The 13,082-nt window shown below is 57.4% G+C and overlaps 1 protein-coding gene across 1 annotated transcript; it reads right to left on the reverse strand.

Annotated features, from left to right (window-relative positions):
• Window positions 1–1,866: 1,866 nt before the first annotated feature.
• Window positions 1,867–11,411, reverse strand: ANGPTL4 (angiopoietin like 4). Its single transcript, XM_071578196.1, has 7 exons — window positions 10,865–11,411; window positions 9,649–9,759; window positions 9,085–9,211; window positions 4,691–4,804; window positions 4,511–4,606; window positions 3,985–4,260; window positions 1,867–3,435 (listed from the first exon to the last, which is right to left on the reverse strand). Exons 1-7 carry the CDS (start codon window positions 11,384–11,386, stop codon window positions 3,254–3,256), a joined length of 1,428 nt encoding a protein of 475 aa, XP_071434297.1. The 5' UTR covers window positions 11,387–11,411; the 3' UTR covers window positions 1,867–3,253.
• Between the last annotated feature and the right edge of the window lie 1,671 nt (window positions 11,412–13,082).

Here is a 13,082-nt window from a genome sequence, read left to right on the forward strand (position 1 = left end):
TGGGACTTTTGTACCTGATGTGCAACATCCTCTTGACTGACCAGTGCTCCATGAGAATCCTGAGTCAATCTGCTTCTACTGACAAGTCCAAGCTTGGCACTGAGGCACATGCCAGTCCCATGCCACACATTGGAGCACAGCCCTAGGCTGTCCCACAGTGCTGCTGGCCCCCAAAGCCCTGTTCCACTCATGCCTGGACCCCACAGCCTTAGCCCATTGCCCCCTCTGGCACTGCCGCTCCACACTCACAGAGTGGGCAGCATTCCTTCTGCCAGCTGTTGCTGGGGGTTTGCTGGGGGGTCTTGAAGCCCCGGGTGGCCCATCCTGCCAGGAGCTGCTGGCACAGCCCATGCAGGAACCACAGCAGGTTTTGGGGAGCAGCAGCTGGCGGTACCCCGAGGGATGCCCACATTCCAGTAGTGCCATGCTGGGCTCTGGCTGTCACTGGCACTGGAGGGAGCCCCACGGCAGCTCCCAGATGCTGCCAGGAGCTGCAGTTCAAGTACTTGTGGAAACAAAGGAGCTGCAGTATTCCAATGGGATTTCAGATGAAAACACAGAGCCATAACTGGTTTCTTCTGCAGAGGGACCTTGAAAGGACCCCAGAACACCACATGCTCTGCTGTGGGACCGATGGTCTGAGTTACAAGGTGGCACTGATGCTGATGGGATGTGGAGGCTTGTGCAGCAAAATAGGCAAGACTGAGACACCCCAAAAAAGCAGCAGCTGTGATCCCTGGGATGGGCAAAATTTGGGCAATTAGCATCTACCAAACCCTAGCTGGCACCTGGTACTGGCTGGCACCAGTCACTGGCAACTCCTGTGGATTAAATACACTACTGGGAAGCAAACTCCAGGTCTATCAGGAAAACCTGGCACTGAGTAAATGTAGCAGAGCTCCTTCCCCAGCTATTTGAGGCATAGAAACCATCTCAGTCTCATCACTTCAGCATCCAGACTAAAACACACACTCCAGCATCTGCTGGTGCACTCAGGGACTAAACAAGCTTTGAATTAAGCAAATGGTATATTAAAAATGTATTTCTGAATGCAGGAGTGAGCAGACAGACAGCACAGAGGAGGGTATAATGGGCTGTTTGCACAGTTGTTCTTGGGGCTATCATTAACCCTGGGCTTTCCCCCAGGGAAGCAGGACAGACACAGGAGCTGGGGCCACATTTAGGTACATTGGGTATTTATAGAGCTGCTCAGGGGACTAGACCAGTCTCATCTCTTCTTCCTGCAATTAGCAATTTTTGTCTCCTTTTCTTGGTTTGCTCCAGCATGTGGGAGCTGGAAAAAATACATATCTGGGATTGTGAGAACTGCTGCAATTTACCCTCATCATCTTCAACACTCTTGCACCATCTCCATTTCATTCCTATATCTGTAATCAATCCCCAGACACTACAATAAATGCTGTAGGAGATGACTATACTCATGTGGTATGAACAGGTAAAAGGCTGCTACTTAGTGGGGCTTGTCCTGATCAGCTCTGACTTTAGTAGGCTGGATTACCCAAACCTCAGCCTCTGCTTATTTTCAGCCACCTAGAAGGAATATCCCTCTGGTGCAAAAGTCTGCCACCAAGGAATATGAAAACCCAGCTTATCATCACTTATAAATTTGCTGTTCCAAGGCCTGATCTACAGAAAGAAAAAAAAAAACTAGGAATCCATAAACTTCAGACTGAAAGCTGCTGCTGGGCACTAGAGCTCCATAAGGCTACAGCTGAAAATGGAGGCCAGAAGGGAGCAGAGTGCTCCAGTCACACTTTCAGCAAGGGAAGTTTCTGAATGCAGAGCCCTCACAATGTTCCCACACACCTGCCACAGGTAAACCATTAGGCAAATAATCCAGGCAGGACAGTTACAGGCTTGTTTTTATTAAAAGACATCTTCAGAAAAGATATTTTAGTACAAAAAAAAAGTTTAAAATACACAAACTACACTTGCTTTTCTTTCCAGCAACAACATTTATAAATTACACCACATTGTTATTAACACTGCATTTAAATATGGAAACAAATTAAAACAAAGAATTCATTAACAGGATCCAACATCCTACAAACACCTCTGTACAGTATTTAGCAGCTAGGAGCTCTAGCACAGTAGTCAATATGACTTCAATAGGGAGAGATGCTTGGGAAGCCCCAAGACTGCAGCTTGGCCCATAACAGTTTCCAGGGACCTGTTTTGGCCACCTTTCCCCAGACACCCACCCTGAAGGCAGAGGTGATGCCAGACATCAGGGTATATGCCTGATGAGGTGTGGCTCTTGCAGAGAAACACTCCTGCCCCGTGGTCTTTTAGTGCTGGGACACACATGTGGGACAGTGCCAGTCACTCTGCAAAGCACAGCATCTGGTTGGAGAAGGCAGCCCCAGGTTCAGGGGGGCTGACAGTGACAACAGGGCTGGTCCTGCCCAGGAACAGTCACTGCTCTGTACCTGCTTGTTCTACCCCTCCCCAGCAGCACTGGCAGGCTCCAGGCAGAGCTCCAGACACAGCCTCCCAAGACCTGGCCCTCATGAAAGCAGCTGCAGGAGATACCACCCATCATCCTTGGAGCTGGAAGCAGTTTTCCCAGTTCCTGACAAATTCCAGCACAACCAGAAATACAGGTCTTCAGAGGGAAGGTAAGTGAGCCTGAGGTCCCCTTCAGCAGAGGTGACCCTCAGGACCCCCACCAATTTCCATAGCTCAGTGGGGCAGGGGCTGCACAAATAGAGCTGCTCAAGGCTCACTGCCCCCAGCCCTGGCAGGGGAAGAGGCTCCAGGGGCTCTCACAGGAGGCTACGTGGGACATCATTTGGGAACAATAGTGAAAGTCAAGACGCAGCAAGGCTCCATACCCACACTGGGGTCCAGGACAGTGGGACACTTCACATGCTCCCCTTGCCCCAGTTCATGAAAACAGTACAGAAATGTTAAGTCAGGACAAAAAAGCACCAGACAACTTGAACTTGCTGCAGCAGCACATCGCAGGTCAGAAGACTGTTGTGCATGCTCTGGAGGCTGATCTCCCTGCTGGTGGCTCCTCTTCAGGTTTAGGAGCTACCATCCAGGGGTTTTGGCAACATGGAGCTGATTTACCTGGAGCAAGGAGCTGTGTCGTGCCACTAAAGGGCTGCTAACCAAGGGGGATCTCCTCAGGGGACTTCCCAGGGAGGGGGGCTTGTTTTCTGTAAACACCAAGTGATGGAGCTCCGGTTCATGCTCCACAAAGAAGGTCAAGTCTCAAGTGGCAGTATTAGGGCCCTGCTTCCAGTGCTGCAGGCTGGATTTTCATGATGGTTGACTTCAGTGGGTAATACCTGCCCTTCCATGTCTTCCAGAAGATGCCTTGCTTGCGCTCATGCCTCTGACGGGGGATGGAGCGGAAGTACCTCCCATTGAGGTTGGCATGGCCACAAGTGCTGAACCACCAGCCACCTAACAAGGCAAGACAGAGGCAATTTTAACCCACAGCAATTCCAGACAGAAAGCAAACCCAGGTTCAAGGCAGGTGCTGCTCCCATTCCCCCAGTTTTTCAGGGCTTCAGGACCTTACAAGACCACCTCATAAACAGTTAAGGCATCCCTGCACTGGGAAACTTTTACAGATCCTGTATGACTTCAGGATGTATCTGCAAATCTCTGCTGCTCCTTCTCGTGTGCAAAATCCCCTCAAACCACTAACCAACCCCACCTTAGGAGGAAGGCCTCTGCTCTGCTCGAACAAGTTCCAAGCAAGGTGGCAGCCAGCAAAGCTGTTACAAGGACAGATACTCGGGCCAAGGCCTGACCCATCAATCCCCACTCCCTGGTTTCAGCATCTCTGCACAGCTTTCCCAAAGATGCAGCTGTCCCAGAGAAGCAGGGAACAAGATCAACAGCAAAGGGGTCTAGCAGTACAGGGTCTCTGTCCCACTCAGCCAGCACCAGACAACAGAGGGCTGAAGGGGAAGAGCACATCACTGGAACAGAAGAGCTCATACTTACCTGAGAGGTGTTTGGCACAGTTTGTGTCGGCTTTGAGGTCATGGTCACGATCCCGAGTGGAGAAAGGCAGCTGTCTGAAGTCCCCAATGGCATTTTCCAGCTCTCCAGACAGAGGGCCCAGCAGATTGAGCATGTAGGCTGTGCTTTCACCACCAAGGCTGAAGACAAACTGAACCACCTGTGAATTTCCCTCCCAGTCTTCCAGCTCAATTAGGAGATTGTATTTTCCCTCTTGGACAAGGTGATGTATCTTCTCCAGGCCCAACCAGAAGTCACCTGAAATAAGACCCATGGCATTGGCTGCAGGAACACAAACACACTGTGCAAAGCAGAGATGTGAGCAGGCTCCAGAGACAAACAGTGACAACCCAGGGCAATACAGTATTTGAAACACTGGCATCTGGAAGACTAAGGACCCCTGCTCTGCAAGCAGTAACCCCACTCTGCAGCAGAGAGAGCTCGAGGGACCAGCAAGGGGAAAAACTTTTAAGAAGCTATGAGATGATAGACACCACCATCCACCTACCCCGGAGGTCTCCAAAGCCATTCTTATAGGCATCCCACAGCTGGTCAAAGTCCACAGAGCCATCTGTGCGCCTCTGGATCACTGTCCAGCCACCCTCTGTGGACAAGGAAAACAGTCATTTGGGGTTACTACTTGCAAGAGTGCCCTGTCAAGCATTGCAGGACACCTGCTTGGCTTTACCTGTGCTCATATCACAGTAGACTTTGAAGGGCTGAGATCCCACAGGCTGCACCTGGAAAACACCACTGCTTTGCTGCCCAGCCTGGAAGAGCTGGTGGCAATCCTCTGGGAGCTCTGCAGGGGAAGGAAACAGCCAGTGAGGAGATGGCCCTGAGCCCCATTTCCTCAGCAGCTTGCTTCTACCATGGCCCTGGCACTTGCAGCCCTGGCCATGAGCCGGGACAGCTGAGCACAGTGGTGGCTGCAGCTCTGAACACGTGCTGGGGACAATGGCCCCCAACTTCAGCATCTTTAAACACTGTGACCCCCACATGTTCCCACTTATCCAAGCAGAGTTCCTTGGGCTTCCATCCAAGGCAGAAGCCAGGCGCTGGGCCAGGCTGGGGTGACCTCAGCTGGAGAGCAGGGCTCCCCATCGAGGAGGGAGCAAGATGCTTCCCAGCTCCCTTTGTGCCCACAGGCAGGAGTAGCCTGTTTGGGCTGGGGTAACCCAGTCAAGCACCCCCATCCCATCCCAAGGCTCAAGGGGCCTCAGGGGCAGAAAGAAACTCCACATCCTGACATCAGGAAGGCACCTCAGCATCTCTAGCACACAACCTCTCTCCCAGTGACTGTGGTGGCCTCAGCCAGACATCCCACTGGGCAGCCTCCCAGCAGCAGGCTGAGGTGACCCTTTTACTGAGACACACTGACCACAGCAGGAAAGGGGGGATTGGACTCTGGGAGCCCCTGCTCGTGGCACTGGGGATTGCCCAGGGTGACGCTTGTCCCATTCTACTCCAAAGCTGGCTGGGCCCCCACCACTCCTTCTGCCCCAAAGGGACTTTGCCCAGAGCTGCCAGCGAAGCACCATTTCAACAGCACTGACAAAAGTCCATCCAGGAACCACCACCCACAGCACTTGGGAGAGATGGGGCACAGGGAACCTGTTACAACACCCAAGTCAAAAGGCCACAGAAGGATGTGCAGGGACTTCAGCCCCAGGCTGCTGCACAGTCAAGGGGCTCTTTGTCAGCAGGGACAGGTGCCCCCATCACCCCCAGACAAAGGGGGCCTGTTCTTCCCTCACCAGGGCCAATGGGTTGTGGTGGCTCACAGCTGTTGCCAGCATGACCCTGAGACAGACAAGTGAAGAAACCTCAAGACTGGGCTGTGCTGGGGTCTGGCTGCTGCCACAGACCCCCCATGGGGGTCCCCTCAGGGTAGCTGCCCCAGGGTCAGGGCTGACACCATGATCCAGAGCAGCAGAGGGGAGAAGGGCCTCCCCCAATAGCCAGGGGTTTCCCCGGGGGCAGATGGAGCAGAGGAGAATGGAGCCTTTGAGCTGCCAAGAGCCAAAGCAGCCTGTCCAGGGCATCACCCCCTGCCCTGTCCTCTCTGGGTGCCGGGGAGCCCCAACACTGCACAAAGAGCAGAGCCTCAACTGGAGATAAGGGCGGGGGGACCCAGGGGACAGAAATGTGACACCTGCCACCACCTTTCACCCATTTCCAACATATCCCTCCCCTCACCCTTCCCTCCCATCATGAACATTCCGTTCCCGGGAGGGGCAGACCCTCTCCTGGAGCCAGCACAGCTGGTGGTCACATCCCTTACACCCTCCAGGGCCAATGCCAGCAAAGGACCGGTGCCACCATCAGTGCACTATGGGACAAGTGAGTGGCCCCAGCCCAACCCTGAGCCCACACACACAGGCACTGAGGGTGTTTTGCATGAAGGATAAAACCACACGGAGCCCCCCAGCATTGCCAGGGCTGATTGCATCCCCAGTATCCCCACCCGCTGGGTGAAGGCAGGCAGGGAAGCAAACAAGGCTAAGGGGAAGGAACTCCCCAACCAGAGGCCCTCACTAACATGGGCACCAGCAGGGAGGTGCTGGACTCACCCAGTTCCTCACCTCCTCTCCCACTGCATCACTGGGGTGGTGCCAGGTGGATGATTGGCAGTCCCAGCATGCAGAAGTCAATGCCATTCCTGCCTGCTTGTCATTTCTGGGCCCTGGCCACACTCGCTGTGCTTGATCCCTGTTTTCCTGATGCCACAGGGACTCTCCAGCAGCTGGAGGAGATGCAGCTGCTTAAACAGCCCGTGCTCAATCTTTTTGTTTGAGGAACATGCTCCTTAGTTCCAGTTCATGTTGCACATCCGAATGGCACCAGCAGAACAACAAGCCCTCCTCGCTGCTCCTGTGTTTTCCTTTCCCTCCCCCTTTATTTAGCCAAGCAAGACAACAAGGTTGGAGCTGCCTCGGGCTCTGTGTTCACCTAACAGGATTTCCAGCCGTGACAGGAGGGGGAGGCGGGGGAGGAGTTCATTAACCTGGGATAAACGCCCATCCTCAGGGACGGCAGGGCATGCCTGGTGCTGTCTGCATCACCTCCGCCTCTCCCTCCCCAGCCCAACCCCATTATTTTGGAGTCTCAGCACCACGGGGAGAGCATGAGCAGGGCTCTACCTTTCCCCTACTCGGCCAGCTGCCAACAGGCACAGGCTCTGCCCAAAGACATGATCCTCCTTCTGCAAGCGATTAAACCTCTCACTCTCCAGGCAGCTTTGAGCCTTCAACTTTCACATGCTTGGCCCCATGCCAGCCCTGCCCTAAAAAAACTTGTGTTCACTGGATGCAAATAAAAGGGTCTTTCTGCAAAGGCTGCTGGTGGAGTTCATCGCCGCTCCCCAGGGCCATGCCGGCACCAGGCTCTGGTGACAAAAGCCCGGGAGCTGCCGGCACAAGCCTCCCCAGCACTTCCCACTCTGAAAGCGGCCAAAAGACCCCAGGCAGAGGGCACGGGGCCAGCCTGTGTGCTTCAAGATTTGCCAGAAAACTCTGTTGACTTGCTAATGAAAGGAAGCCGATTTGTCTTCCATGAGTGATACCGAGATCAGGGATTAGGCAAGAGAAGGGGAAGCACAGAGCTGGGTGGGAGGTGGGATGCCCAGGATGCTGGGGATGCTCAAGGTCTCCCTATCAGGAACAGCCCCGCACTGGAAGGTGCTGAGCTCTCACAGCATCCCCAGGAACTGCGGCCCCTTGCTGCCTCCAACCATGCAGCACAAACATTTCCGTGGCCAGCACAGCCTACATCTGCAACCAGTAAGTAGCAAAGATCCCAACCCATCTCCCTGCACCCCACTTTCAGCATAATCCAAGAGTGGAGCTGGAGGTTGGACTACGTGACCTCTAAAGGTCCATTCCCACCCAAACAATTCCATGACACACTACAGCAGGAGAGTGACAAAGGAGAGCTGGGAAAAAAACAGAGGAAAAGTTCTGAGAGTTTTGTGGCTCAGTAGTGCTGCTCTGACCAAGAGAGACCCTGCACAGCCCCACCAAGCAGGGCACTTGGAGTTCAGAGCCACACATCCCACCTCTCGCCTGCATCAACTCTGCAGCCCTTTGTTCTTCTCACCCAGCTTTCAGGCACACCAGTGATAGCTCCAAGACCCACAAATTGCCATGTGTTTTCCCATAACTATCCCTGCTTCAGGCCCTGAACAGGAATTCCCCATGCCTCCACACCCTGCCCAGCTTGTTTTGCTCCTGCTGAACATCCCCAGACAGCTGCACAGGCAGAGCCAGCACTATGATTTAGCTGACACAACATGAGAGCAGCTGCTCCTGGCCAGCAAACCCTGCAGGGACACCAGTTCCTGTCTGGAGGGAGGCTGCAGGACACAGCACAGCTGGGGACACCCACTCTGCCGCCCTTTGCTCTGCAGAAGCCCCTCCAGCCCAGTCACCAGCCGAGTGGATCTTCCAGGCAGAGCCAGGAACTGCAGATGCAGCATCCACTCGCCTACTCTGGTGCACATTTCCCAGGGCTGTGACCACCCATTGCCTTTGCTGCCTGGGCATCCACTGCAACTCAGCACCTTCTGCTAAGGGAAGTGCAAGCTGGGGCACTTGTCTTTCACGTACAAGCCAGAGAGAGGGACACACAAGTATGCAGCTCTCCTTTCCATCCAGGGCTCCCTAACCCTCCTTTTCTCCCACAGACAGAGAAGCAGATCCTGCCTGATAAAGTGTGAGCAGATAAACAAGAGTTAACTCCAAGGAGCTGAGACCCTCCTCTCCTGCCTGCATTCCCCCCCCACCTACCAATCCGCTTCGACAAATACCTGCTCACAGGCTTTGTCTGCTCCCCACTGCATTCCTAACAGTGCAGGAAAAAAGCCTCTTAAATCCTGAAATTCCTGCTGGACTAATACTGGTCCAGAAGGCAAGGATTCTGCCTGTGCTTCAGAACTCTGCACTCTGACCATACTCCCAAGCTTGAGTTTTTCAAGCAAATGTCACATCCTGGCTCAGGACAAATCTTTTGTTTCCAAAGGGTTGCAACTGCTGCAGGTTTGCTCTGTTGCAGATGAGCAGGGCAGCATGGGCAGATACTCACTCTGTGTTGGCACAGGCTCCCCACTACCATTCTGGCTCTGACTGGTGAGGTTGAGGCTCTTCTTCAGGTTTATCTTCCACTTTGGAGACTGTGTTTTGTTGTGGTGTAGTGGGATTAGTAGATTGACCTAAAAAAAAATGCACAAGTCAGAACAGTTTTATCTCAGCTCGTTTGCCACACTGTTACTCAGTGGAGCTGGTCGGCCGCAAGCCAAGCACTCCCTGTGGCCAGAGCTGGGGCTGAACTTGCCCAGAAAACTCGAGGAATAGGAGATACTGGGTCCTGGCAAAACCAGCAATGATGTTGTTTTTCACACCCATGCTAGTGAGGTTATTCTGCAGATGAATGTGAAGGCAGAATCCAGGGAGGCTGTTCCCACCTGCCAATTCCTCCTATTGCTCCATGCAAGCTCCCTAGAAACTTACAGGTTGCTACACTCACATCAACACTGCAGCACAAGGACCAGGGCTGTGCCGTCCCCAAAGCCAGGGGCAGGAGTTCACACCAGGGTCCCCAGAATGTGTGGGGCCAGGCTGTGGGCTGCAGTACAGGATAGGGGCTCACCTTGCTCTGCAAGCTTTTAATCTGCAGGTTCTGCTTGTCCAGCTTGTACTGCTGCTGCTTGATCTTCTGCAGGAGCTCCTCAATTCGCAGGTTCTGAGCATCCATCAGGGCCTACAAGCAGAAGAGGCAGGTGAACCCCGCAGCTCCAGGAAGCTCCGGCCATACCACACTCCAGGGAGAATGCTCCCGGTGTTCCCAGGACCCTCCCGCTCTCCTGAGGCTGATTCCCTCCAGCTGCTCCCGGTGTCCCGGCATGGCAGGGTCCCCCATCGTGCTTTCCCGAGGTCGCTCCCGGTGCCCCCAAGCAAGTCGGGTCGGGAGGGTGTCCCCCCGCTATTGCTCCCCGCATCGGTGCCAGTGGCAGGGGCGCGGCAGGTACCCTCCATCCCGCTCCCCCGGGTCGGTGCCAGGGTGGGTCCGGTCACCAGTGCTCCTCGCTGTCCCCGGCAGATGTCGGTGCCCCCGAGCGGGGCAGGTTCCCCAGCTCCACTTCCCGGTTAGTGCCAGTGCCCAGCACTCCCACTTCCCCGGTGGATGCCGGTGCGGGTCGGGTGCCCCCCAGCCCGCTCCCCCGGGGGATGCCGGTGCGGGTCGGGTGCCCCCCAGCCCGCTCCCCCGGGGGATGCCGGTGCGGGTCGGGTGCCCCCCAGCCCGCTCCCCCGGGGGATGCCGGTGCGGGTCGGGTGCCCCCCAGCCCGCTCCCCCGGGGGATGCCGGTGCGGGTCGGGTGCCCCCCAGCCCGCTCCCCCGGGGGATGCCGGTGCGGGTCGGGTGCCCCCCAGCCCGCTCCCCCGGGGGATGCCGGTGCGGGTCGGGTGCCCCCCAGCCCGCTCCCCCGGGGGATGCCGGTGCGGGTCGGGTGCCCCCCAGCCCGCTCCCCCGGGGGATGCCGGTGCGGGTCGGGTGCCCCCCAGCCCGCTCCCCCGGGGGATGCCGGTGCGGGTCGGGTGCCCCCCAGCCCGCTCCCCCGGGGGATGCCGGTGCGGGTCGGGTGCACCCCAGCCCGCTCCCCCGGGGGATGCCGGTGCGGGTCGGGTGCCCCCCAGCCCGCTCCCCCGGGGGATGCCGGTGCGGGTCGGGTGCACCCCAGCCCGCTCCCCCGGGGGATGCCGGTGCGGGTCGGGTGCCCCCCAGCCCGCTCCCCCGGGGGATGCCGGTGCGGGTCGGGACTCCTCCACCCCGCCCCCCGGGGGATGCCGGTGACCTCTGCGCTCACCTGCAACGCCCCCAGGTCCCGGGCGCTCTGGTTCCCGGCCGGCCGCGCCTGCAGCGCCAGCAGGACCCGGCCCTCCAGCCGCTCCAACCGCCCCTGTATCGCGTCCTTGTCAGCCGCCACCTCTTCCAGCCGCAGCCGCAGCGCCTCGGAGAGGTTGAGCAGCTGCCGGCCGCGGCCCTCCAGCTCCCGCACGCTGCCCCGCAGCCGCTCTCCGCGCTCCTGCGCGTCCCGCGCCTGCCGCAGCAGCCGCCCCAGGGAGCTGTTGTGGGCGCTCAGCCGCCCGCCCAGCTCCCGCAGCTGCCCCTTGGTGCGCTCCACGTGCTCCTTCAGGCCGTGCCCGAGCTGCAGCAGCCCGTGCGCCAGCACGTTCACCTCGTCCCAGGAGGCGAACTGTGCCCGCCGCTCCCGCCCCGGCCCCGCCGCCGCCCGCCTCTCGGCGCCGGCTCCCGGTGCGGGGGCCGGGGCCGGGGCCACGGCCAGCCCCGCCGCGCAGAACAGCAGCGCCGCCCCGCCAAGCCGCATCGTGCCCGCTCCGCTGCTCTCCCCGCGCCGCTGCCGCCGCCCCGCTTTTATCGCCGCCCGCGCCCCGCGGCGGGGAGGGCCCCGCACCGGCCCCTCCCCGCCTACCCGCCCGGCCCCACCGCTTTGTTCGCCCTCCCCGCCAGCCCCGGCCCTGATCCTGCACCCGCAGCCCGCGGCAGCCTCGGTCCTTGCCGCTGAGCCCTGCCAGCGTCAGTGCTCATCCCTGCCCCATTCCCGTCCCAGTTCCCCTCCTTATCCCATTCCTGTCTCCGCTCCCATTCCCACCCATATACCCACCCCTATTCCTATCCCTGTCCCCATCCCCATCCCATCCCTGCTGTCCGTCCTGCCCCTCACCCTGCAGTGGGGACCCTCACCCTGCACTGGGGACCCTGATGCTTGGTCCTCCACCCCTGAGGATGGATCTGTGTCCTCTCCCGAGGCCGTGCCCTGCTGGGACTTGCCGGCCCCGGAGCAGGACTGCACTGTGGCACAGGACACCCAGGCCATGCCCAAACGGATGCTGTGGCCCTGGGGCTTTGGGCATAGGGCTCTCCTGGAGGGTTCTGGCCTGGCATCGGTGCAGGGCTCCCGGGTGATGTCCGCAGGGTGTTGACAGCCCTGGGGAGGGGTCTTACTTGGGATCAGCTCCTCTGTATACCTGAAGGGAGCAGAATATTCACTTCTGTAAACATTCCTGATCTCCAAGAGTGACAAGGATGAGTATTTCCATGCCCCATCACCTGACCCTGCCCCCGGCTTCAGTCATCCCCCTGTGAAAAATGTGCATCTTATTTCATTTGTCAATGTCTTGGACCATGGTTTCCAGCTCTGCCTTCTTGTCCTGCCTTTCCCCACTGGCTTAAAGGAATTTTCAAGCCTGTTTTATTTCTCCATGAAGGAATTCACACACAATGATGGAGCTGCTCTCGGCTCTGTTTGGATCGAGCAGATGGAGCCTTCTGCTCCCTCCCCACGGGGCGCTTCCTCTGCCGCCCCAGCGTTCAGTCCATGCTCTGCACCACACAGCCTCGAGCTTGGACTCGCCGTCCCTCCCGCACTGGCTTTTGCAGTCAAATTCCCTCTTCCCACCGCTCACTGGGTGTGGCCAATGTGAGTCCCCTGGGCTCCTTTGCTCAGCCCCACTGAACCCACAGTAGTTCCACCTCCACCACCGCTGCTCGCAGCACTGTGGCTTAGGCATGGCCCCAGAAAAAGTCTTTTCCTCTTGTCCAAAAATGCCTGGCAGGAGGATTTACCCTTCCAGTCGTCCCCATATCACCTAGGGGTGCAGGCAAGGTGGTGGCACAGGAGCTTCCCATGGGTGGTAGTCATTAGGAGCCACTGCCCAACCCCACAGCTCTTCCTTCAAGATTCTTTGCCAGGAGTCTCATTTGAGATCTGCCATTCTATCGACCTGCGGTTCTGCAGAGCTGATTTCTCAGCCCTGCCTCCCCCGTGGCGCTCAGCCTTGCCAAAGCGATGACATGCTCATCCAACACTTCCATCAGCCAAAGTTATATTCTTGTGCCCAAGCAGACAACTACTGTTCAGGATTTCCCATCTTTTTTCCTTTGCAGGGATAACCTCTCTGTTGCTGGGAGCGAAGCCTCCCTGTAGTGGAGGTGTGTTTATGTACTAAGGTGTGGGAGGCTCCTGCAGGAATAAATACCTGCAGTCACCAGGTTCCTTGTTC

Source organism: Pithys albifrons, chromosome 27 (genome assembly GCF_047495875.1).
Source record: "Pithys albifrons albifrons isolate INPA30051 chromosome 27, PitAlb_v1, whole genome shotgun sequence".
NCBI classification, from domain to species: Eukaryota; Metazoa; Chordata; class Aves; order Passeriformes; family Thamnophilidae; genus Pithys; species Pithys albifrons.

What these genes read in the sequence shown, in the direction of transcription:
- ANGPTL4 (XM_071578196.1), bottom strand. Translation starts at nt 11,386, where the DNA reads ATGCGGCTTGGCGGGGCGGCGCTGCTGTTCTGCGCGGCGGGGCTGGCC. An exon ending in GGGACCTGGGGGCGTTGCAG is followed by an intron (nt 9,760 to 10,864) that starts GTGAGCGCAGAG and finishes TTCTGCTTGTAG; the next exon opens with GCCCTGATGGATGCTCAGAA. An exon ending in CTGTGCCAAACACCTCTCAG is followed by an intron (nt 3,436 to 3,984) that starts GTAAGTATGAGC and finishes TTGCCTTGTTAG; the next exon opens with GTGGCTGGTGGTTCAGCACT.